We start from the raw sequence: 27,321 nt of genomic DNA on the forward strand, positions 1-27,321 counted from the left end.
TGCATACATGTTGTAAAAAAAATAGTAAAATAAATAAATAATAATTCAACTGAAATGATATTGAACTCAAAAGATGGCCAACGATTGAACAGAGCAGTTGCTGAGTTTATCTTTCTGAATCAAGTGCCATTTTGTGACAAAGGATAATATACCTTCTTTTTTGTTGTTGTTGCTATGGCATTATTTTGGTATTGAGTATCATGGTAGTTAACCTGGTATCAGTAGCAAAGCCAGGACTCTGCTATGGTAACATCACTGCGAGAGAACAGGGGTACCATTTGGCTCGCAGCCAGAGTTAAAACTAACAGATGCTGAAAGTGATTGAATCTGCTTATTGGAGCATAACGCCTCATTTTAGAGAACAGTGGAAGGATTGTCAATAGACGGGAGGAGGAAATAGTAATGGTTTCTTTCTGCTCTGTGCTCGTCTGTCACTGCTCTCAAGCAGCCATTTTGACATGGTCGTTCAGTATTATTTTTATAAAAAAAACGTATCTCTCTGATTGTGAGGGGATACGGTTTCATGTTTTGTTTTTACTACCAACTGAAACCACGTAGTCCATGTGGGTGTTGTGTACTGTAAGATGTCTTGGTACTACCGAGCCTTATGAATGAGCTGTTAGGTTTGTTAGCCAGCCAGCGACATTATGGTTGTCCTGACCTTGATCCACACACTAACCCTGAAACAGCCTAACTAGATAATACCAGAAGACTGTCGTCCGGTGCTATGTTGTTGTCACTGTACATTTAACTGTTAAAGATGACCACAGAAACAACAGTGGTGGTGGAAACAGGAAGTAAACCCCTTGACACTGTTATAGCAAGACCAAGAGGCCTCAACGTGTCTTTGTTGACACGCACACACACACACACACACACATACTGTAAGATGCTCTGACAGCTGTAGTAACGGCAGCTCAAAATTGACTCCTTTTTAAATAATATCATATTGTAAAAATATACAATCACATTCTTAGGAGGGGGGGGTGTCGAACAAGCTAAAAGCAGCTCACTATTTCCACACAAACACAATAGGTGTACCGACCTCCCCCCATTCCCCCAGGGAGGGGAAGACTGGTCGGTTGTTGAGGGATTTATCCCGTTGTGCCTAGCGTTGATTAAAGGAACAATTGTAGATAATCCTACAAAATAAACTACCCTTTGTTGTTAGGGAGGGAGAGAGGGGGGAAGAGAGGTTTGGGGGGGGGGGTAGCAGAGGATGAAGTAGTAAACATACTGAACTGCAGATAAATCAACCGTAGTGTGGTTGAGAGACGGTGACATGTCTGAAAGCAAGAAATCATTTATTTCTGGCCAGTCATCATGTATGGTTGCACCATGTCTGTCTAGTGCAGGCAGACAGACAGGCAGACAGACAGGCAGGCAGGCAGACACAGACAGGCAGACACAGGCAGGCAGACACAGACAGGCAGGCAGACAGGCAGGCAGACACAGACAGACAGGCAGGCAGGCAGACACAGACAGGCAGACAGGCAGGCAGACACAGACAGGCAGACAGACAGGCAGGCAGACACAGGCAGGCAGGCAGGCAGACAGGCAGGCAGACACAGGCAGGCAGACAGACAGACAGACAGACAGACAGACAGACAGACAGACAGGTCTGTGTAATCATGTGGTTCTGATACGGTTTCATCGTTGGGAATCTAGAACACTGTATTAATATAGTGTAGGACCCGACAATGCAGCGCAGCAGATGATTCAAGAATGTGTAAAGCTGTATAGATGGAAACAACACATTAAGCGTGTGTAAAGCTGTATAGATGGGAACAACTACATTAAGCCTGTGTAAAGCTGTATAGATGTCCTTAACAATACATTAAGCCTGTGTAAAGCTGTATAGATGGAAACAACAATACATTAAGCCTGTGTAAAGCTGTATAGATGGCCTTAACAATACATTAAGCGTGTGTAAAGCTGTATAGATGGAAACAACAATACATTAAGTGTGTGTAAAGCTGTATAGATGACCCATAACAATACATTAAGCGTGTGTAAAGCTGTATAGATGGCCTTAACAATACATTAAGAGTGTGTAAAGCTGTATAGATGACCCATAACAATACATTAAGCGTGTGTAAAGCTGTATAGATGGAAACAACAATACATTAAGCGTATGTAAAGCTGTATAGATGGCCTTAACAATACATTAAGCCTGTGTAAAGCTGTATAGATGGAAACAACAATACATTAAGCCTGTGTAAAGCTGTACAGATTACCCATAACAATACATTAAGCGTGTGTAAAGCTGTATAGATGGAAACAACAATACATTAAGCCTGTGTAAAGCTGTACAGATGACCCATAACAATACATTAAGCGTGTGTAAAGCTGTATAGATGGAAACAACAATACATTAAGCCTGTGTAAAGCTGTATAGATGGAAACAACAATACATTAAGCATGTGTAAAGCTGTATAGATGGCCTTAAGAATACATTAAGCGTGTGTAAAGCTGTATAGATGACCCATAACAATACATTAAGCGTGTGTAAAGCTGTATAGATGACCCATAACAATACATTAAGAGTGTGTAAAGCTGTATAGATGGAAACAACAATACATTAAGCATGTGTAAAGCTGTATAGATGGCCCATAACAAAACACGTTGTACACATACATTTTAAACCAGACCAGATGAAAACACTCAGAAGCTGAATTTCCACGGCGTAAATGTAGATGCTAAGACAGAAACCAGGCTTGTATGAGCCGTGTGCAGTAGCGAGGTTTGGGAGTCAATAATATTCACTACAGCAGGTATGTAGAGTGCATCTCTCTCCCCCACGTTGACCCCAAACCACTTCCTCTAAATAGATGCACACCACCTTGGGGGCAGTCAGTCTCCCAAAGCCTTCACTTGACAGTACAGAGCAGAACGATCATTTTATGGTGTAAATTGTAACATCATTGTTACCGTCAGCAACAGCAGCCAGAGTGTAAACGGCTCTATTTCAGACACTCCCAACGGTGTCCCAAATAACATCTGCTCAATATGTGTATGTGACCAATAGGATTTTGATTTGACACACACACACACACAACACACACACACACACACACACACACACACACACACACACACACACACACACACACACACACACACACACACACACACACATATACACACACCAGACAAGTGTCAGAATCAATGTTGCTCTTCCTGCTGATCTAAATGTCATTTGACTTTTATAATGTTCTCCATGATCACACAGATGCCTTTTTTTTTGCAAAAAAGGAAAACGAATCAGCAGTGGAGGGGGAGGGAGTTACTCAAACGAATCAAGTTACTCAAACGAATCAAGTTACTCAAACGAATCAAGTTACTCAAACGAATCAAGTTACTCAAACTAATCAAGTTGGAGGTCCAGATTTATCTTCTGTAACTCAAACTCCATAGACATCAGTTAAAGATACATTTAACTTTTAGTAATTTAGCAGACGGTATGTGCCTTGCTCAAGGGCGCTATAGTCAGCTCGGGGATTCAAAGCAGCCTTTGCGGTTACTGGCCCAGCGCTCTTAACCGACAGGCTACCTGACCCCCCTAACCAGTTAGAGTTCATCATTATATTCATTATTTAATTGTTACTCCCCTAGAAATATGATTACTAGAACAGTTGACCCTGTACTTTCATGGATCATTCTATTACTTTGGTTGCTCCATCCAGGAGTGGAGAGAGCAGCCTGGACTACAGCAGTGGAGGGGGGAGGAGAGAGCAGCCTGGACTACAGCAGTGGAGGGGGAGGTGAGAGCAGCCTGGACTACAGCAGTGGAGGGGGAGGAGAGAGCAGCCTGGACTACAGCAGTGGAGGGGGAGGAGAGAGCAGCCTGGACTACAGCAGTGGAGGGGGAGGAGAGAGCAGCCTGGACTACAGCAGTGGAGGGGGAGGAGAGAGCAGCCTGGACTACAGCAGTGGAGGGGGAGGAGAGAGCAGCCTGGACTACAGCAGTGGAGGGGGAGGAGAGAGCAGCCTGGACTACAGCAGTGGAGGGGGAGGAGAGAGCAGCCTGGACTACAGCAGTGGAGGGGGAGGTGAGAGCAGCCTGAACTACAGCAGTGGAGGGGGAGGAGAGAGCAGCCTGGACTACAGCAGTGGAGGGGGAGGAGAGAGCAGCCTGGACTACAGCAGTGGAGGGGGGAGGAGAGAGCAGCCTGGACTACAGCAGTGGAGGGGGGAGGTGAGAGCAGCCTGGACTACAGCAGTGGAGGGGGGAGGAGAGAGTGGAGGGGAAGTGGTGTGTAAACTGATCCTCATCAGTTCTGCTGTGTGAAGCAGGAATGTTGTCTTTCCTCAAGCAGGGAGGGAGGGATGGCCAATGACTGGCATCATAAATAAACTAAGAGCATGTTTTAGAACGCGTAGGCTCTAGTCTTCCACTGTGTGGGAGAGAGCCAATGGTAGAAGGGCATACTGTTGACCTCCTAGTTGTTAAAAGCAGAGAGCAGACACTCCATTGAGCCCTTGTTCCCTTTTTAATTACTGTTTGATGCTGAAAATGCTAGAGAAGAGAGAGTAGAGGATGTTCTGACTATGAAACATCATTATTCAGTGCAGCGTTTGCTTAGATAAGATGTTTGTGTGTAGAGGAGGGGGAAACCACACCGAGGAAGAGGCAGCCTGTCCGTTGGGGCCACAGGCAAGATGTCCTCTCAGCCTTTTAAACAGGGGACAGGGTGGGGTGTGATAGAGACAGGGACGATGGGGGGGGGGGGGCGGCCATTTTGTTGTGTGAGGGACAGGCAGCAGCAGTGTGCCGTGGGTAAGGAGCTACTGAAAGAAACACTGGTCAAGGAGCATTACACTTCAAACGCTTCGTCTGTGACTGTGTGTCTAGCTGGTCCTCCCAGTACAGCAAATAGTCACTCAGTCTCTGCTGCCGCAAGGTGTGTGTGTGTGTGTGTGTGTGTGTGTGTGTGTGTGTACACCATGAATGCAGCTCTGTGGTGAACACTTTTTTTTTTCTACTCTGGTTTTACAAGGTTGCTGATGAATTGGCCCATGAGCTATTTTAGCTAGACTGAAGTCTTACCCAGACTAACACAACACACACCTGGATTTCTGTCTCCGTCTCAGTTGGACTGCTGATCTAGAATCAGGTCTATAAAATATTATATATATATTCATGTGTCTTGTCATATTCATTATGATCCGAAAAGGCAAAACTGGTCCTAGATCAGGGCTCAGCCCTGTTGTTGTGGCAGATGTGAATGGTGATTTCCTATGCAGCTGGTGGAGTATAAGATGTATTAGCTGACAGCGTAGGACTTTGATGTGCACGCGTCAATGGTGCAGAAGTCTTGAGTTGTTGTGAGGCAGGAAGGTCAGATAACCACCAAAACAATGACAGGAAACTGTCATGTGGGAAATCGCAAGTGACTCGTTCTTGATACCATGTTTTTGTTGTTGTTGAGGTGTTTGACTGATTGCAGACAGACAGCAAGCCAAGAAATTGCGAAATGCATCATTCCGTTGCTAAGTACAGCTTTTGATTGTCAATAGATAAGTGTAGGGTTCTGCCTGGAGATATGTCATCTGGTATATTGAGTCCAGTCAGGAAGTGACTAGGGATGTGTATAGAGCATTATATAGGGAATAGGGCTCTGGTCTAAAGTAGTGCACTATATAGAGAATAGGGCTCTGGTCTATAGTAGTACCACTATATAGGGAATAGGGCTCTGGTCTATAGTAGTACCACTATATAGAGAATAGGGCTCTGGTCTATAGTAGTACCACTATATAGGGAATAGGGCTCTGGTCTATAGTAGTGCACTATATAGGGAATAGGGCCCTGGTCTATAGTAGTACCACTATATAGGGAATAGGGCTCTGGTCTATAGTAGTACCACTATATAGGGAATAGGGCTCTGGTCTATAGTAGTGCACTATATAGGGAATAGGGCTCTGGTCTATAGTAGTACCACTATATAGGGCTCTGGTCTAAAGTAGTACCACTATATAGGGAATAGGGCTCTGGTCTAAAGTAGTGCACTATATAGAGAATAGGGCTCTGTTCTATAGTAGTACCACTATATAGGGAATAGGGCTCTGGTCTATAGTAGTGCACTATATAGGGAATAGGGCTCTGGTCTAAAGTAGTGCACTATATAGGGAATAGGGCTCTGGTCTATAGTAGTACCACTATATAGGGAATAGGGCTCTGGTCTATAGTAGTACCACTATATAGAGAATAGGGCTCTGGTCTATAGTAGTACCACTATATAGGGAATAGGGCTCTGGTCTTTAGTAGTGCACTATATAGGGAATAGGGCTCTGGTCTATAGTAGTACCACTATATAGGGCTCTGGTCTAAAGCAGCGCACCGTATAGGGAATAGGGCTCTGGTCTAAAGTAGTGCACTATATAGAGAATAGGGCTCTGTTCTATAGTAGTACCACTATATAGGGAATAGGGCTCTGGTCTATAGTAGTACCACTATATAGAGAATAGGGCTCTGGTCTATAGTAGTACCACTATATAGGGAATAGGGCTCTGGTCTAAAGTAGTGCACTATATAGGGAATAGGGCTCTGGTCTATAGTAGTGCACTATATAGGGAATAGGGCTCTGGTCTAAAGTAGTGCACTATATAGTGAATAGGGCTCTGGTCTATAGTAGTACCACTATATAGGGAATAGGGCTCTGGTCTATAGTAGTACCACTATATAGGGAATAGGGCTCTGGTCTATAGTAGTACCACTATATAGGGAATAGGGCTCTGGTCTAAATTAGTACCACTATATAGGGAATAGGGCTCTGGTCTAAATTAGTGCACTGTATAGGGAATAGGGCTCTGGTCTATAGTAGTGCACTATATAGGGAATAGGGCTCTGGTCTAAAGCAGCGCACCGTATAGGGAATAGGGCTCTGGTCTAAAGTAGTGCACTGTATAGGGAATAGGGCTCTGGTCTAAAGTAGTGCACTGTATAGGGAATAGGGCTCTGGTCTAAAGTAGTGCACTATATAGGGAATAGGGCTCTGGTCTAAAGTAGTGCACTATATTGGGAATAGGGCTCTGGTCTAAAGTAGTGCACGATATAGGGAATAGGGCTCTGGTCTAAAGTTGTGCACGATATAGGGAATAGGGGGCCATTTAGGAAACTTTCAACACCCTTAGTCACGTTCCTCTCTCCTATCTTTTTCACGGCTCTCCGAGCAGCCCCACTCCTATTCTCTAAAGACTACCCGCAAAGACTACCCGCAAAGACTAGTTCTGGTACCGGGGGGGGGGGGCGGTCCTAGAACTAGGAGGGAGGGGAACAAAGGATTTAACTACCTTTTCGGAGAAAACAAGTCTCTTTTTAAAAAAAAAATATTTTTAAGACTGTGGGTAGGGTGGTGGTTAGCTAGCGGCTGTACGAGTAGAGGTGTCCGTCTGCCAAACAAAGCCTTTTCTAATTCAGGGTAATACCATCCTGTATTTATCTAGGGAGTGATAGAGGGGGGGAGACCTGTGCCTCTGGCCCCAGCTGTTAGTGTGTTACTTTTCAATAATGCAGAGCTTCCACCACCACACACTGCCATCAGCTCCTGAATGGGGCTTGTTGATGAGGGCTGTGGGGGCCTACCACCTGAATGGGGCTTGTTGATGAGGGCTGTGGGTGCCTACCACCTGAATGGGGCTTGTTGATGAGGGCTGTGGGTGCCTACCACCTGAATGGGGCTTGTTGATGAGGGCTGTGGGTGCCTACCACCTGAATGGGGCTTGTTGATGAGGGCTGTGGGTGCCTACCACCAGATCAGCTAAATCATGCAGAGGGAGGGGCTTTAGCTTGCTGATCCTAATGGCCTTGTTGTTGATATCTCTTATTTTAAAGATGTCCCCCCGCGCCTTTTTTGAAGGAGTTGGTGTAGTTATGTGTTTTCCGTTTGAATCCTCAGTGTTATTCAATCACACCATGATTATCTATATGTGCTGGTTTGTTCCCTGTCTCAGTGTGTGGGTGTGTGTGGGGGGAGGGGGGGAAATACACTATCGACCTAATCTATTCAATTCTGTGTTTGAAACATGGTGTTGTTTTCGACTGATTCAAGTAGCTTTAGGGATGGAGGACGACAATGTTATGAATATAGCCTCTTTCACAGTTTGAATTGACTAAATGTACAGGTCTGTTATGAATACAGCCTCTTCCTCAGTTTGAATTGACTAAATCTACAGGTCTGTTATGAATACAGGCTCTTTCACAGTTTGAATTGACTAAATCTACAGGTCTGTTATGAATACAGGCTCTTTCACAGTTTGAATTGACTAAATCTACAGGTTTGTTATGAATACAGCCTCTTCCACAGTTTGAATTGACTAAATCTACAGGTCTGTTATGAATACAGGCTCTTTCACAGTTTGAATTGACTAAATCTACAGGTCTGTTATGAATACAGCCTCTTCCTCAGTTTGAATTGACTAAATCTACAGGTCTGTTATGAATATAGCCTCTTCCACAGTTTGAATTGACTAAATCTACAGGTCTGCTATGAATACAGGCTCTTTCACAGTTTGAATTGACTAAATCTACAGGTCTGTTATGAATACAGGCTCTTTCACAGTTTGAATTGACTAAATGTACAACAGGTCTGTTATGAATATAGCCTCTTCCACAGTTTGAATTGACTAAATGTACAACAGGTCTGTTATGAATATAGCCTCTTCCTCAGTTTGAATTGACTAAATCTACAGGTCTGTTATGAATACAGGCTCTTCCACAGTTTGAATTGACTAAATGTACAACAGGTCTGTTATGAATATAGCCTCTTCCACAGTTTGAATTGACTAAATGTACAACAGGTCTGTTATGAATATAGCCTCTTCCACAGTTTGAATTGACTAAATGTACAACAGGTCTGTTATGAATATAGCCTCTTCCACAGTTTGAATTGACTAAATGTACAACAGGTCTGTTATGAATACAGTCTCTGTTCTCTTTTTCCACATCTACCAGTTTAAATTGACTTGATGGATGCGATCGTTAGATAGGAAGAGGAAGATGTTTAAAAGAGAAGCACATCAGATATTATATTGTGAAAAGCTTCGCTCGGCCCTGTAGTAGACTAGGCATACATCCTAAATCTGGCACCCTATTCCCTGTAGTAGACTAGGCATACATCCTAAATCTGGCACCCTATTCCCTGTAGTAGACTAGGCATACATCCTAAATCTGGCACCCTATTCCCTGTAGTAGACTAGGCATACATCCTAAATCTGGCACCCTATTCCCTGTAGTAGACTAGGCATACACCCTTAATCTGGTACCCTATTCCCTACGGCAGTGGTCCCCAATTACATTCTGCCAGGATACCCCCCCCCCCACACCCCCACTTCTCCCCCAAGTCATTTGTACAATGCAAATTTACTGCAAGTAACCTAAACAGATTTAGTATTTGACCAAAACATAATCATTTAAAGTAGAGGTGTGAACGTTTAAACAAAATGGAGATCCTTAATTTAGACCGCGGGCCGCTTATTGGGGAGCCCCGCCCTAAACAGTGCACTACTTTTGAGTATGGACCCTGGTCCAATTGGCTCATTCATCCCCCCCCTCCTCTCCCCTGTAACTATTCCCCAGGTCGTTGCTGTAAATGAGAACGTGTTCTCAGTCAACTTACCTGGTAAAATAAGAGTTTAATAAATGTAAAAAAAAACAATAATAAAAGTGAATACGATGCCATTGGGAACACAGTCAGATTTCAGTTGTTTTTGTCTCTGTACAGAAGCTGATGTTCTTTCTATATCTGATTAACAAACACACAAAGGCTGTGACACATCTGTCAACAACACCCAACAACCAACAGTCTTTTTTGTTTATAGGGGGCAATGGGGAGCTTCTATTAATCCTGCCTTGATAAAATCCCACGTGTTTCTGTGTAGATGTCTTGGTAATATTATCTTCTCTGACGGGTTTTAAATTCTATGTTGTCATAGTGTTTCTGTGTAGATGTCTTGGTAATATTATCTTCTCTGACGGGGTTTAATTTCTATGTTGTCATAATGTTTCTGTGTGGATGTCTTGGTAATATTATCTTCTCTGGGTCCTCATTGTTTTCACAGACTCTACAAATGTTAAATATAAATGATAGAAAACACTTCAGCCACTCATAAGAGTTAGAGTAGGAGGGGGGGTGTTTCTCTGGTGAAACTCAATTTAAAAAAGTAGAATCACGATGGCCCTGCCCGCTGCCACACTCCACCCATTCTCCAGGGGATGGGTCCCAAATAGTGCCCTATTCTCTACTTAGTGCACTACTTTTGAACAGGGCCCAATGGTGCCCTTTTCTCTAGTAAGTGCACTCCTTTTGAACAGGGCCCAATGGTGCCCTTTTCCCTACTTAGTGCACTCCTTTTGAACAGGGCTCATTGGTTCCCTTTTCCCTACTTAGTGCACTCCTTTTGAACAGGGCTCATTGCGTTCTATCTACGAGACAGGGTGCGATTTGACACACGGGGACAGGAAGTCACTCCAACGGGGCGCCCAGCCTGCGACTTACGTTGCTCTCAAAAGCCCCTCACGAAGAGGGAATCGTGTGTAGAAACGTTTTGAACACAACCTCAACGTTTTTTCCCCATGTTCACGCTGTAGGCTACTGTCTCTTGTACTTTTGGGAAGAGAGGTTTTCCTCCACCACAGTAGCTCGACTGAAGTTATTAGCCTGCTGTGTATTAAATGTGTGTGTTGTGTTTGAATGCCTCTCGCTATCATTGCCACAGTACAGCCCGTTACCTTCAGTACTATCCCCAAATGGAGGCTAAAAATAGGTCTTTGCTCTTGACTTGCTGAGGGAAAAGGTTGCGGCTCATCAGCCAATGGAATAGGTGTGTGTGTGTGTGTGTGTGTGTGTGTGTGTGTGTGTGTGTGCCTGCCTGTCCTCCACTCTGCCTCCTGTGCTACTGCTGCTGTTCTCAGGGTTGGCTATCACATCAGATTAGGTTAGGCTCAGAGTAATGTATTAAAGCTAACACAAACAGCTAATCCCAACATGATGCTTCATGCTCTGCAAAGTACCTTCCAGGGGTCTGGGGTTTTCCCCCTGTTCAGATTAGACAGTGTCAGCCTCGTCGGTAACAGGGCTGTAGTCGCAGTCAGCCTCGTCGGTAACAGGGCTGTAGTCGCAGCATCAGCCTCGTTGGTAACAGGGCTGTAGTCGCAGTATCAGCCTCGTCGGTAACAGGGCTGTAGTCGCAGTATCAGCCTCGTTGGTAACAGGGCTGTAGTCGCAGTCAGCCTCGTCGGTAACAGGGCTGTAGTCGCAGTATCAGCCTCGTCGGTAACAGGGCTGTAGTCGCAGCATCAGCCTCGTCGGTAACAGGGCTGTAGTCGCAGTATCAGCCTCGTTAGTAACAGGGCTGTAGTCGCAGTCAGCCTCGTTGGTAACAGGGCTGTAGTCGCAGTCAGCCTCGTTGGTAACAGGGCTGTAGTCGCAGTATCAGCCTCGTCGGTAACAGGGCTGTAGTCGCAGTCAGCCTCGTCGGTAACAGGGCTGTAGTCGCAGTATCAGCCTCGTCGGTAACAGGGCTGTAGTCGCAGTATCAGCCTCGTCGGTAACAGGGCTGTAGTCGCAGTCAGCCTCGTTGGTAACAGGGCTGTAGTCGCAGTATCAGCCTCGTCGGTAACAGGGCTGTAGTCGCAGTCAGCCTCGTCGGTAACAGGGCTGTAGTCGCAGTCAGCCTCGTCGGTAACAGGGCTGTAGTCGCAGTCAGCCTCGTTGGTAACAGGGCTGTAGTCACTGTCAGCCTCGTCGGTAACAGGGCTGTAGTCGCAGTATCAGCCTCGTCGGTAACAGGGCTGTAGTCGCAGTATCAGCCTCGTCGGTAACAGGGCTGTAGTCGCAGTATCAGCCTCGTCGGTAACATGTAACAGGTAACATCTTGATGGTTTTTCTTACCCCCGTAATGTTAACACAGGCTGCGTCATAGATGGCACCCTATTCCCTTTACAGTGCACTACTTTTGACATAAATTGCTGGTCAAAAGTAGTGCACTAAATAGGGAATAGGCTGACATTTTGAACGCATTCACTCTATTTATTCACGCTCTATACTAATCTGTATTGCTCTATACTAATCTGTATTGCTCTATGCTAATCTGTATTGTAACTAACAGCTGGGGCGGCAGGGTAGCCTAGTGGTTGGAGCATTGGACTAGTAACCACAAGGTTGCAAGTTCAAACCCCCGAGCTGACAAGGTACAAATCTGTCGTTCTACCCCTGAACAGGCAGTTAACCCACTGTTCCCAGGCCGTCATTGAAAATAAGAATGTGTTCTTAACTGACTTGCCTGGTTAAATAAAGGTAAAATCAAAAATTGCTCTATGCTAATCTGTATTGCTCTATGCTAATCTGTATTGCTCTCTGCTAATCTGTATTGCTCTATGCTAATCTGTATTGCTCTGTATTCATGGGAGCATTTCATTCTGAAATCCTTCTGCAACTAAATTCCAGCCCCAAATCCTTGCCTGTCGAAATGTGCAACTTATTTATTGAAAAATCATTCCACGCTCTGTCAGAATTTTCTGCAATATTCGCTGTGTTGTCTTTTTCGTGCTATTGGTTCAGTACTGCTGCTAGATGTAAGCTCCATTCAAACAATTTGACAGGTTTAATAACACGCTTTTAGAAAACATTTCACAACTGTGTAATAATCAATGACTAAATGTGATAAACAGCGTTGCTTCTCCGTCTAGTTAATCTAGTCCCTTTAACCTGACTGCCAATTATGGGATGTTTATCCTGGGTCAGGTTTGGATTGAAACCATGGCGACGGCGGTAGCCTAGCGGTTAAGAGCGTTGGGCTAGTATCTGAATGTTTGCTGGTTTGAATCCATGTGCCAACCAGACGAAACCTGTCTGACCTTGAGCAAGGCTCTTAACCCTAAATGTTCCTGTTAGACTATTTTGGAGCATCTCATAAATGACTGGAATGTAAATATTAAAATGATGCGTCTCTTTCGGTAGCTCGGCGGTAGCTCGGCGGTAGCTCGGCGGTAGCTCGGCGGTAGCTCGGCGGTAGCTCGGCGGTAGCTCGGCTTCCATCCAATTTGGCGACAGATTCATGTGAATATTCTTAAAATCTGCATGAAGAAAAGATTCTCATTTTCCTCCACCAGTGATGTGTTTCCACCAAACGGACTTATTGCAGATAAAGAAACCAGTGTGTTTGATGACGTCGTGCACAAAATGCACCTTTTCCCCGCTAAAGTTTTCATGTGCCGAATTAAAATAGAACGGTCAATGTGTTTCCATGTCATTTTGATCTTGGCATTTGAGCGGTAACCAACAGCTGGCAGATACAGTACGGATCGGCTACACGATGACAATATTATGGATCAGAGAAAATATTTGTCGATCGGCAGTCCAAGTATCAATCATGTCACCAGAAAAAAATATGTTGGATATTTATTAGAAAGGAGCGTCATACTGTGCACTTCGACCACCCCGTGACGTCCATCACGAGATACTTCATCTGTAGCCTAGTAAACTGTCGTGGGAGAACCACACATGTCACCGTCGTGTGACTCAATTAATTCATTCATTTTACCGACACAAATATGTTCCCACCAGTGTATCTGTCGACATTCATAAAGTTGTACCGAAACTTCCTGTCATGATTTATTTTATTTTTTATTTATACGGTCCGTGTGACTTTACTCTCATTAACAACGGTGGATGGAAACTTGGTTATTGTCTGTGTCACGGAACAGAGTGAAATAAAAGATCATGAAGACTTAGAAGCCCGGAGGAGGGTGTGAGTGAGTCTGCATGACTGTGTGTATCAGTTTTAGGTAATAGAGCCCTTTTCTGTGACCCCTGATGGGTGGGGGGGGTGTGTGTGTGGTAACTGCTTAAAGAGCCACAGCATGGTGGTTACCAGGGATGCCACACAGACGGCACCCTATTTTATAGTGCACTACTTTAGACCAGAGGGCTCTGGTCTAAAGTAGTGCACCGTGTAGGGAATAGGGTGCCGTTTGTGACACAAACCAGTTCACAGAATTGAATTGAAACAAGTTGTATTTGATTGACGTTCTGATCTGCTGCCTGTGTGGCTGGCTGTGAGTTTGCTTGGTTAGCCTGTTGACTCCATCTCAATAATGTAAATGGTGAAGTAGGGAGCAAGACCCTGAAGATGCTTCTCTCTTCCCCCCTCTTTCTCTGTCCTTTCCCCTGTCGTCTTCTATTTCACTCCTCTTTCTCTGTCCTTTCCCCTGTCTTCTTCTATTTCCCCCCTCTTTCTCTGTCCTTTCCCCTGTCGTCTTCTATTTCACTCCTCTTCCACCCTCTTTTTCCGAGGAGAGGGTCCTGGTGATTTGATGTGGAACTGCTACCCACCTGCCCCTTCACATCCTCTCACCTGCCCCTTCACATCCTCTCACCTGCCCCTTCACATCCTCTCACCTGCCCCTTCACATCCTCTCACCTGCCCCTTCACATCCTCTCACCTGCCCCTTCACATCCCCTCACCTGCCCCTTCACATCCTCTCACCTGCCCCTTCACATCCTCTCACCTGCCCCTTCACATCCTCTCACCTGCCCCTTCACATCCTCTCACCTGCCCCTTCACATCCTCTCACCTGCCCCTTCACATCCTCTCACCTGCCCCTTCACATCCTCTCACCTGCCCCTTCACATCCTCTCACCTGCCCCTTCACATCCTCTCACCTGCCCCTTCACATCCTCTCACCTGCCCCTTCACATCCTCTCACCTGCCCCTTCACATCCTCTCACCTGCCCCTTCACATCCTCTCACCTGCCCCTTCACATCCTCTCACCTGCCCCTTCACATCCTCTCACCTGCCCCTTCACAGGCTGATATCGGCTGACAATATCGGTCAACCGATAAATCTGTCGGGCTCTAATAAATATAGACTTAAATGCTAGTCATGTTTGACAAATATAATAAAGATTAACGTCTAAACTTCTGAAGACTTCTGTTGACATACTCGAGTCGTTGTTCGTTCCGATTAAATGGTAACAAGACCGGAGATTGAAGTACCGTGCTTCTTGCACGCCACACGTCACCCAGCTAGAATCTGAGCGGAGGTGGTTAGCACTGAAACAATTTAACCATATACTTAATTGTTAAAAAGCAGCCTTACCAAAATACGAACATAAAAACTGAAGGAATAACTTTATAAACACTTAATATCAATGTTCCTAGTCATGATAATAGTAACCCTTGCTAGTTGATCATCCTCGTCATCATAGTAACCCTTGCTAGTTGATGATAATCCTAGTCGTCATAGTAACCCATGCTAGTTGATGATAATCCTAGTTGTCATAGTAACCCTTGCTAGTTGATGATAATCCTAGTCGTCATAGTAACCCATGCTAGTTGATGATAATCCTAGGTGTCATAGTAACCCATGCTTGTTGATGATAATCCTAGTTGTCATAGTAACCCATGCTAGTTGATGATAATCCTAGTCGTCATAGTAACCCATGCTAGTTGATGATAATCCTAGTCGTCATAGTAACCCATGCTTGTTGATGATAATCCTAGTCGTACTAGTAACCCATGCTAGTTGATGATAATCCTAGTCGTACTAGTAACCCATGCTAGTTGTTGATAATCCTAGTCGTCACAGTAACCCATGCTAGTTGTTGATAATTCTAGTCGTCACAGTAACCCATGCTAGTTGATGATAATCCTAGTCGTCATAGTAACCCATGCTAGTTGATGATAATCCTAGTCGTCATAGTAACCCATGCTAGTTGATGATGATCCTAGTCGTCATAGTAACCCATGCCAGTAGATGATAATCCTAGTCGTCATAGTAACCCATGCTAGTCGATGATAATCCTAGTCGTCATAGTAACCCATGCTAGTTGATGCGTCTTTAGATCTCCCCTCTTCATTTCAAACTAATATTTTTATCTCCGTCACGTGAAACCACTCGCACAAGGAAGGTGTTTTCCTGCGAATTGTATTTTGGGACGTTTACGCATAGCCACCGGCCACGTGCGCGGTGTTGAGCTTGTAATATGAAGAAATAAAACATAATTTTAAGCTAAACGGTCTGATCTGTTTGCATCAGCTTCATTGCTTTAAAAAAATAAAATCTGTGCTGTGGTTGTATGAATTTTTAATCTGTCGTTCCAGAACTATCCCGAAGTCTGTTTGGAACCGTAGATGGGACATCCTTAATTTCATAAGTACATTTACATATAATTGTAATGTTGCAATATTTTATAGGCTACCAGGGGTGGTCAATCATCCTCCAGGAGAGCCTTAAAGGGGCAGTGTTGTATTTTGAGACTGGCTTGAATATGCAAAGAAGCCAATAGGCAGTTCAGTTTACATTTTTGTATGATTCTCTATGGTGTATGTTGGAAGCTTTTGGACAAGTTCATATATCTGTCCTACTTGTCCAAAGCACAAGTTGCTAAAAACGTTTGTCATGCCCTGAGCTAGCTTGCTAGGCTAATTGAGGCTACATACGCTTCCTCCCTGTCCTGCAGTTACACATAACAGCAACTCCATTCAGATGATGAAGTATCCACCTACCTGTTGGCTCTTGGTCGCTGGGGCATATCCTTCTCATTTAACTTTGATTTCCATTTGATTTCCATCTGCCTTTGATTAGAATGTCTTCTAATTTGCTTTGCCAAACACGGAGGGCTCCTTGGCTGTGGTGCCGCGTTGATGACTTGTGATTGGCCGACAACAACGACGAACTTACACTCGCCACTTTGCGAAGGCTATTCTCTCTGAGCAGTGGCGACAATCTGTTTAGGTTTTTATCCGTTTCATTAACTCTCATCGCCGTTGTAATCTACTGTGGAGCTAAAACGTATTGGATTATCGACCCCACCACTTACCATCGTACAAAACTAGTTCCCAGATGCAACTCTCAAAAGGATAGTTTGAAGTAGAATTTTGATTTCAACCCGGCGTTACAACCCAGCGCTACAACCCGGCATAAGGCATAGCCTAATGTTTGTTTTTTATTTTTCGAAATATGTATTCATTCAAGTTCACAGTGCTATGACTATGGTGCCACATGGATGACATGCTACATTGTTACAGTTCATTATTATAGAACAATATGCTACATTGTTACAGTTCATTATTATAGAACAATATGCTACATTGTTACAGTTCATTATTATAGAACAACATGCTACATTGTTACAGTTCATTATTATAGAACAATATGCTACATTGTTACAGTTCATTATTATAGAACAATATGCTACATTGTTACAGTTCATTATTATAGAACAACATGCTACATTGTTACAGTTCATTATTATAGATCAACATGCTACATTGTTACAGTTCATTATTATAGAACAATATGCTACATTGTTACAGTTCATTATTATAGAACATGCTACATTGTTACAGTTCATTATTATAGAACAATATGCTACATTGTTACAGTTCATTATTATAGATCAATATGCTACATTGTTACAGTTCATTATTATAGAACAATATGCTACATTGTTACAGTTCATTATTATAGATCAACATGCTACATTGTTACAGTTCATTATTATAGAACAATATGCTACATTGTTACAGTTCATTATTATAGAACAATATGCTACATTGTTACAGTTCATTATTATAGAACAATATGCTACATTGTTACAGTTCATTATTATAGAACAATATGCTACATTGTTACAGTTCATTATTATAGAACAATATGCTGCATTGTTACAGTTCATTATTATAGAACAATATGCTACATTGTTACAGTTCATTATTATAGAACAATATGCTACATTGTTACAGTTCATTATTATAGATCAATATGCTACATTGTTACAGTTCATTATTATAGAACAATATGCTACATTGTTACAGTTCATTATTATAGAACAACATGCTACATTGTTACAGTTCATTATTATAGAACAATATGCTACATTGTTACAGTTCATTATTATAGAACAATATGCTACATTGTTACAGTTCATTATTATAGAACAATATGCTACATTGTTACAGTTCATTATTATAGATCAACATGCTACATTGTTACAGTTCATTATTATAGAACAACATGCTACATTGTTACAGTTCATTATTATAGAACAACATGCTACATTGTTACAGTTCATTATTATAGAACAATATGCTACATTGTTACAGTTCATTATTATAGAACAACATGCTACATTGTTACAGTTCATTATTATAGAACAACATGCTACATTGTTACAGTTCATTATTATAGAACAACATGCTACATTGTTACAGTTCATTATTATAGAACAACATGCTACATTGTTACAGTTCATTATTATAGAACAATATGCTACATTGTTACAGTTCATTATTATAGAACAATATGCTACATTGTTACAGTTCATGCTACATTGTTACAGTTCATTATTATAGAACAATATGCTACATTGTTACAGTTCATTATTATAGAACAACATGCTACATTGTTACAGTTCATTATTATAGAACAATATGCTACATTGTTACAGTTCATTATTATAGAACAATATGCTACATTGTTACAGTTCATTATTATAGAACAATATGCTACATTGTTACAGTTCATTATTATAGAACAACATGCTACATTGTTACAGTTCATTATTATAGAACAATATGCTACATTGTTACAGTTCATTATTATAGAACAACATGCTACATTGTTACAGTTCATTATTATAGAACAATATGCTACATTGTTACAGTTCATTATTATAGAACAACATGCTACATTGTTACAGTTCATTATTATAGAACAATATGCTACATTGTTAGTTCATTATTATAGAACAACATGCTACATTGTTACAGTTCATTATTATAGAACAATATGCTACATTGTTACAGTTCATTATTATAGAACAGAACAACATGCTACATTGTTACAGTTCATTATTATAGAACAATATGCTACATTGTTACAGTTCATTATTATAGAACAACATGCTACATTGTTACAGTTCATTATTATAGAACAATATGCTACATTGTTACAGTTCATTATTATAGAACAACATGCTACATTGTTACAGTTCATTATTATAGAACAACATGCTACATTGTTACAGTTCATTATTATAGAACAACATGCTACATTGTTACAGTTCATTATTATAGAACAACATGCTACATTGTTACAGTTCATTATTATAGAACAATATGCTACATTGTTACAGTTCATTATTATAGAACAATATGCTACATTGTTACAGTTCATTATTATAGAACAATATGCTACATTGTTACAGTTCATTATTATAGAACAATATGCTACATTGTTACAGTTCATTATTATAGAACAATATGCTACATTGTTACAGTTCATTATTATAGAACAACATGCTACATTGTTACAGTTCATTATTATAGAACAATATGCTACATTGTTACAGTTCATTATTATAGAACAACATGCTACATTGTTACAGTTCATTATTATAGATCAATATGCTACATTGTTACAGTTCATTATTATAGATCAATATGCTACATTGTTACAGTTCATTATTATAGAACAATATGCTACATTGTTACAGTTCATTATTATAGAACAATATGCTACATTGTTACAGTTCATTATTATAGAACAATATGCTACATTGTTACAGTTCATTATTATAGAACAATATGCTACATTGTTACAGTTCATTATTATAGAACAACATGCTACATTGTTACAGTTCATTATTATAGAACAATATGCTACATTGTTACAGTTCATTATTATAGAACAACATGCTACATTGTTACAGTTAATGTTTCTCTGAATATTTTCACTCTGGTTTAATTTTGTTTGTCATTTTATGAGATCACTTATTAAGACAACTAATGGAGAAAAGGGCTCGTTTCACTGTGTAACCTAAACGTATATTTGCTAATGTTTAAATCCTTATTGGTGTCAGATGAGAGGTGTTATTTCACTGATCTGATTAGCGTAGCCTACATCAGAGGTTTAAACTCATTTAGCCCTGGGGGCAGCTTATTTCACTGATCTGATTAGCGTAGCCTACATCAGGGGTTTAAACTCATTTAGCCCTGAGGGCAGCTTATTCACTGATCTGATTAGCGTAGCCTACATCAGAGGTTTAAACTCATTTAGCCCTGGGGGCAGCTTATTTCACTGATCTGATTAGCGTAGCCTACATCAGGGGTTTCAACTCATTTAGCCCCGGGGGGCAGCTTATTCACTGATCTGATTAGCGTAGCCTACATCAGGGGTTTCAACTCATTTAGCCCCGGGGGCAGCTTATTTCACTGATCTGATTAGCGTAGCCTACATCAGGGGTTTAAACTCATTTAGCCCCGGGGCAGCTTATTCACTGATCTGATTAGCGTAGCCTACATCAGGGGTTTAAACTCATTTAGCCCCGGGGCAGCTTATTCACTGATCTGATTAGCGTAGCCTACATCAGGGGTTTCAACTCATTTAGCCCCGGGGGCAGCTTATTTCACTGATCTGATTAGCGTAGCCTACATCAGGGGTTTCAACTCATTTAGCCCTGTTGGCAGCTTATTCACTGATCTGATTAGCGTAGCCTACATCAGGGGTTTCAACTCATTTAGCCCTGTTGGCAGCTTATTCACTGATCTGATTAGCGTAGCCTACATCAGGGGTTTCAACTCATTTAGCCCCTGGGGGCAGCTTATTTCACTGATCTGATTAGCGTAGCCTACATCAGGGGTTTCAACTCATTTAGCCCTGTTGGCAGCTTATTCACTGATCTGATTAGCGTAGCCTACATCAGGGGTTTCAACTCATTTAGCCCTGGGGGCAGCTTATTTCACTGATCTGATTAGCGTAGCCTACATCAGGGGTTTCAACTCATTTAGCCCTGTTGGCAGCTTATTCACTGATCTGATTAGCGTAGCCTACATCAGGGGTTTCAACTCATTTAGCCCCGGGGCAGCTTATTTCACTGATCTGATTAGCGTAGCCTACATCAGGGGTTTCAACTCATTTAGCCCCGGGGGCAGCTTATTCACTGATCTGATTAGCGTAGCCTACATCAGGGGTTTAAACTCATTTAGCCCCGGGGGCAGCTTTTGGTTTTCAACGAGGTCTGGAGGGCCGCAGTGAAAATGTCCTCGCTGTCAAAATGCGGGCAGGATTGTACTCCCTCACGTGTACGTTTGATTCCCCTGGTCAACATGGTGTTTCTGTGGTTGGAGTCTATAGCAGCTACCCTGTGGTGTATTTCCCAGAGCAGACCTGGGATTAGGTCCAGAGCTGCAGTATCAAAGCTCAGGTCACTCACACCTTCAGGACAGACCTGTCTATATGGACACCCACAAGGGTGAGAGATGGATGTTGGCTGACCGGTGTGTGTGTGTGTCTGTATATACAGTGATAGTTTGTTTGGCCTGCGTGTCTCCACAGCTCAGCGGTCGTCGTGGTAACTCATCATTAGGTCATTAATAGAAGCCGTGGCGACGGCTGGGTGTAATCGTCTCCCTCCCTCCATCTCTGGCCATGGTATTTACCATTGCTTCACTGATTGCCAGGTCTGTTCCCTCAAGGGGCTGTTATAGATATTTCTGGTTAGTTTTTAGTGGGGAAAAAAGCAAATTATTGGCCAATGAGAACTACCTCTTTAGTCATACTGTATAGGGCAGTGTGTGTGTGGATACATAGCTAAGTAAATAGACTGCAGGCAGGGTGGAAGCCTTACTGAGCCAGTCTCCACACCAGGTATCTGAAATCATTTTAAAATATTGTATTTGTGCGTGATTGAGCTAGCCTGTTGTAATGGGGGAACAATGGAACAGTCCAAAATGTATAAACCCTGACCTGCCTGGCACTCCAGGCAGTATTTAAAAGATTTCAAATAGTATTTGAACCCCAGGTTTGCTCAGCAGTCCAGCGATAAATCAATCAATCTAATGTATTTATGAAGCCCTTTTTACGTCAGCCGATGTCACAAAGTGCTGTACAGAAACCCAGCCTGAAACCCCAAACAACAAGCAATGCAGATGTAGAAGCACAAGTGGCTCGGAAAAACACCATAGAAAGGCAGGAACTTAAGAAGAAACCTGGCTCTGAGGGTGGCCAGTCTTCTGGCCGTGCCGGGTTGAGATTGGCAGAGGCCTCAACACGGTGGGCCCTCGTCAAAAGTAGTGCACTATATAGATTTATAAGGTGCCATTTGGGACAGAATTAAATGCCATGTGGCGTAGTCGGCTGGTGGACATTTTTCCCTCTCAAAATTACCTTCACTCACTAAGTGTGATTACAGTACATTATATTTATATCCCCAGATATATTGAACTATTACAAGTATTATTTTTTTTCTCAATTATATAGGTGTTGAGGTAGTTTGAGGTATTATTTGAGGAATGTCCACTCACTATTTTGCAGCTCCTGACCAGAAATGTAAACGTAAGGTTTTGAATGATTATCCTGTCATTAATGTCTCTTTCTCTGTCTTTCATCCACAGCTTTTCCTGAAACACTGGGGTTGTTGGTGTGGCTGAATTTTCCCTGGATTTGATTGGTCAATTCAGAAGACTGAAGCCCAGGCTGACAGTCTACCTTTCACGGAGGCCCAGCCGTGAGAGGACTGAGGAAGGCACGTGGCGAATCATGACCGCAGACAAAGACAAGCCAGACAGGGAGAAGGACAGGGACAGAGACCGAGACAGGGAGAGGGACAGAGAGCGGGACAGAGACCGGGACAAGAGGGACAAAGCATCCAGGGAGAGCGAGAGCTCACGACCACGCCGTAGCTGCACGCTGGAGGGCGGAGCTAAGAACTACGCGGAGAGCGAAGACGAGGATAACGAGAACAGGGGAGGGGCCGGGGCAGTAGGCGGGATCAACATGGGGATGGGGGAGGAGTCAGGGAAGAAGGGAAAGAAGAAGATGATCAAGAAGAAGTCGAGGTATGAACGGATGGAGAACGGAGAGATCACTTCCTTCATTACGGAAGACGACGTTGTTTACAGACCTGGCGGTAAGTCCAATTCATTGCTAAGTCATTAAGGCTCTTCATCTCTTTGGCAACAAATATCATAATATAGTGTTTGCTTTTCTCCGGTGTGATTCTCCTGAAAGACGCTTCAGTCCAAGAGATACAGGCTATAGGCCTGTAGAGGCTATAGGCCTGTAGAGGCTAGGCCTGTAGAGGCTGTAGAGGCTATAGGCCTGTAGAGGCTATAGGCCTGTAGAGGCTATAGGCCTGTAGAGAAATATATATAGCTTTTTTTTTGTCAACAGCTAATTCAAAGTTGATTGCTTTAACTAGCCTAATTCCGTGGCATATTTGGTCACATTTCAAATCTGGTCACATTTCACAGAAAAGAAAAGAAGCAGGGTTTAGTCTGGCGTTATAGTGTGGGGTTTAGTCTGGCGTTATAGTGTGGGGTTTAGTCTGATATAGTATGGGGTTTAGTCTGGCGTTATAGTGTGGGGTTTAGGCTGGCGTTATAGTGTGGTGTTTAGTCTGGCGTTATAGTGTGGGATTTAGTCTGGCGTTATAGTGTGGGGTTTAGTCTGGCGTTATAGTGTGGGGTTTAGTCTGGCGTTATAGTGTGGGGTTTAGTCTGGCGTTATAGTGTGGGGTTTAGTCTGGCGTTATAGTGTGGGGTTTAGTCTGGCGTTATAGTGTGGGATTTAGTCTGGCGTTATAGTGTGGGATTTAGTCTGGCGTTATTACATTTACATTTACATTTAAGTCATTTAGCAGACGCTCTTATCCAGAGCGACTTACAAATTGGTGATAAAGTGCAAACTACACTACAGTGTGGATACATTGTAGCTAAAGTGTGGTTACATACTGTATATTGTTACATAGATAGTGTGGATACATTGTAGCTAAAGTGTGGGCACATACTGTATATTGTTACATAGATACAGTGTGGATACATTGTAGCTAAAGTGTGGGTACATACTGTATATTGTTACATAGATACAGTGTGGATACATTGTAGCTAAAGTGTGGGTACATAATGTATATTGTTACATAGATACAGTGTGGATACATTGTAGCTAAAGTGTGGGTACATACTGTATATTGTTACATAGATACAGTGTGGATACATTGTAGCTAAAGTGTGGGTACATACTGTATATTGTTACATAGATACAGTGTGGATACATTGTAGCTAAAGTGTGGGTACATACTGTATATTGTTACATAGATACAGTGTGGATACATTGTAGCTAAAGTGTGGGTACATACTGTATATTGTTACATAGATACAGTGTGGATACATTGTAGCTAAAGTGTGGGCACATACTGTATATTGTTACATAGATACAGTGTGGATACATTGTAGCTAAAGTGTGGGCACATACTGTATATTGTTACATAGATAGTGTGGATACATTGTAGCTAAAGTGTGGGCACATACTGTATATTGTTACATAGATACAGTGTATTGTTATAGTGTGGGATTTAGTCTGGCGTTATAGTGTGGGATTTAGTCTGGCGTTATAGTGTGGGGTTTAGTCTGGCGTTATAGTGTGGGGTTTAGTCTGGCGTTATAGTGTGGGGTTTAGTCTGGCGTTATAGTGTGGGGTTTAGTCTGGCGTTATAGTATAGGCCTGAATTATGTTTTTTCTTTTAAATGACAGCCTCTTGATGTCTTTGTTTTTCTGATGCTAAGACCTCTCTAGGGTTTGGGTCTAGCCCACTCCAGGGTTTGGCTGGGATATTGGTACAAATCAATGTTTAGTTTAGTTTGCTTTGTGAAGTCCTGCTCTCGTTGTTCAGTCTAAGCTTCACAGTTGAATAAACAGTTTACAGCACTCTATTTTGGTCCTATTAGCTTGTAGGCCTATTTGGTTTTTGGTCTTAAAAAATAATCCGGTTTTCACTAGAACCAGTAATTAAACGAAAATGAATTATGCGTAAGTTAATTAATAATATAATGTGATAACGATACAGGCCTGGTTATGACATGAAGCGTTTCATATCGAAGTTCTGAGGTATGGTTTCTTTATCCAGGCTGTATCACATCCGGCCGTAATTGGGAGTCCCATAGGGCGGTGCACAATTGGCCCAGCATCGTCTGGCTTTGGCCGGGGGGTAGGCCGTCATTGTAAATAAGAATTTGTTCTTAACTGACTTGCCTAGTTATAATAAAAAAATAAAAAAGATATTACTTAGTGGTTCTGAGGTAAATTATCTGTATTAGTGTAGAGAATGAGTGGTTCTTATCTATTACTTAGTGTGGAGGGAGAATAAAAGGAGAGACAGATTGCATCCCAAATTGCACCCTATTCCCTATATAGTGTACAACTACAGAACCATATGGGCCTTGGTCAAAAGTAATGTTTAGGGAATAGGGTGAAATTTGATACACAGCCATAACCTTTTCCCCCGACTGTAAATACGGCCTCTTCTTCACCCGCTGTTTTTATAAATTGCTTGAAAAGCAGACTGAGGGGAGAGTGTGTCATCATCCCGCTCTGTTTATACTGACGGGAGGGAGGAGAAAAAGGTCAAGTAGCTAACATTGTGCTGCGCTGGGGTCGCTGCGATGTTTAGTTATTTAATACGAACACAGAACATGTCTCCAGTCAAGATGTTCCTCCTCAAGTATGATCCCCTCCCCTGTAACTGGCCACTATTTCAAATTAATTGTATTAATTCAAATGTATGTTTTGGCGCGCTGTTCCAAATCTCTGTATTCCAACAATATTTGTTGTTTTTATCAGCATTTATGTCCGCTTGTTGTTCTCATATTGTCTTTTGGTCTCTTCTGCTGTGACTGTGTGACAGACACCAAGCCCCCTCCCCCGGACACCAAGCCCCTCCCTCATTGAGACATTATATTACTGTAATAGGGAACTTTTCTAACGATACCCTGTATCTCTGTCATTATCCGTGAGATCATTTAGTTAATTCCATTATCTCTGTCGGTATCCGTGAGGTCCGTTAGTTCACTACATTATCTCTGTCGGTATCCGTGAGGTCCGTTAGTTCACTACATTATCTCTGTCGGTATCCGTGAGGTCCGCTAGTTCACTACATTATCTCTGTCGGTATCCGCATGGTCATTTAGTTCACTACATTATCTCTGTCAGTATCCGTGAGGTCCGCTAGTTCACTACATTATCTCTGTCGGTATCCGTGAGGTCCGTTAGTTCACCACATTATCTCTGTCGGTATCCTCGAGGTCCGTTAGTTCACTACATTATCTCTGTCGGTATCCGCGAGGTCCGTTAGTTCACTACATTATCTCTGTCGGTATCAGCGAGGTCCGTTAGTTCACTACATGATCTCTGTCGGTATCCGTGAGGTCCGTTAGTACCCTACATTATCTCTGTCGGTACCCGTGAGGTCCGTTAGTTCACTACATTATCTCTGTCGGTATCTGCGAGGTCCGTTAGTACTCTACATTATCTCTGTCGGTATCCGTGAGGTCCGTTCACCACATTATCTCTGTCGGTATCCGTGAGGTCCGTTAGTTCACCACATTATCTCTGTCGGTATCCGTGAGGTCCGTTAGTACCCTACATTATCTCTGTCGGTATCCGTGAGGTCCGTTAGTACCCTACATTATCTCTGTCGGTATCCGTGAGGTCCGTTAGTACCCTACATTATCTCTGTCGGTATCCGTGAGGTCCGTTAGTTCACTACATTATCTCTGTCGGTATCCGTGAGGTCCGTTAGTTCACCACATTATCTCTGTCGGTATCCGTGAGGTCCGTTAGTTCACTACATTATCTCTGTCGGTATCCGTGAGGTCCGTTAGTTCACTACATTATCTCTGTCGGTATCCGTGAGGTCCGTTAGTTCACTACATTATCTCTGTCGGTATCCGTGAGGTCCGTTAGTTCACTACATTATCTCTGTCGGTATCCGTGAGGTCCGTTAGTTCACTACATTATCTCTGTCGGTATCCGTGAGGTCGTTAGTTCACTACATTATCTCTGTCGGTATCCGTGAGGTCCGTTAGTTCACTACATTATCTCTGTCGGTATCCGTGAGGTCCGTTAGTTCACTACATTATCTCTGTCGGTATCCGTGAGGTCCGTTAGTTCACTACATTATCTCTGTCGGTATCCGTGAGGTCCGTTAGTTCACTACATTATCTCTGTCGGTATCCGTGAGGTCCGTTAGTTCACTACATTATCTCTGTCGGTATCCGTGAGGTCCGTTAGTTCACTACATTATCTCTGTCGGTATCCGTGAGGTCCGTTAGTTCACTACATTATCTCTGTCGGTATCCGTGAGGTCCGTTAGTTCACTACATTATCTCTGTCGGTATCCGTGAGGTCCGTTAGTTCACTACATTATCTCTGTCGGTATCCGTGAGGTCCGTTAGTTCACTACATTATCTCTGTCGGTATCCGTGAGGTCCGTTAGTTCACTACATTATCTCTGTCGGTATCCGTGAGGTCCGTGAGGTCCG

At 42.7% G+C, this 27,321-nt stretch overlaps 1 protein-coding gene across 3 annotated transcripts in view; it reads left to right on the forward strand.

Annotated features, from left to right (window-relative positions):
- LOC135503896 (arginine-glutamic acid dipeptide repeats protein-like) overlaps nucleotides 1-27,321 on the forward strand; it is a 263,662-nt gene that overhangs the window by 128,755 nt on the left and 107,586 nt on the right. For 2 of the 3 annotated variants that reach the window (XM_064922081.1, XM_064922079.1), the window contains exon 2: nucleotides 22,399-22,913. In XM_064922081.1, the coding sequence (XP_064778153.1) occupies nucleotides 22,544-22,913 (370 nt within the window). In that variant the 5' untranslated portion in view covers nucleotides 22,399-22,543. Of the gene's footprint in view, nucleotides 1-4,133; nucleotides 4,199-22,398; nucleotides 22,914-27,321 lie in introns of those variants that run through there. The other variant, XM_064922082.1, reaches the window with a different exon arrangement.

This window comes from Oncorhynchus masou, chromosome 18 (assembly GCF_036934945.1).
Source record: "Oncorhynchus masou masou isolate Uvic2021 chromosome 18, UVic_Omas_1.1, whole genome shotgun sequence".
Classification (NCBI taxonomy): domain Eukaryota; kingdom Metazoa; phylum Chordata; class Actinopteri; order Salmoniformes; family Salmonidae; genus Oncorhynchus; species Oncorhynchus masou.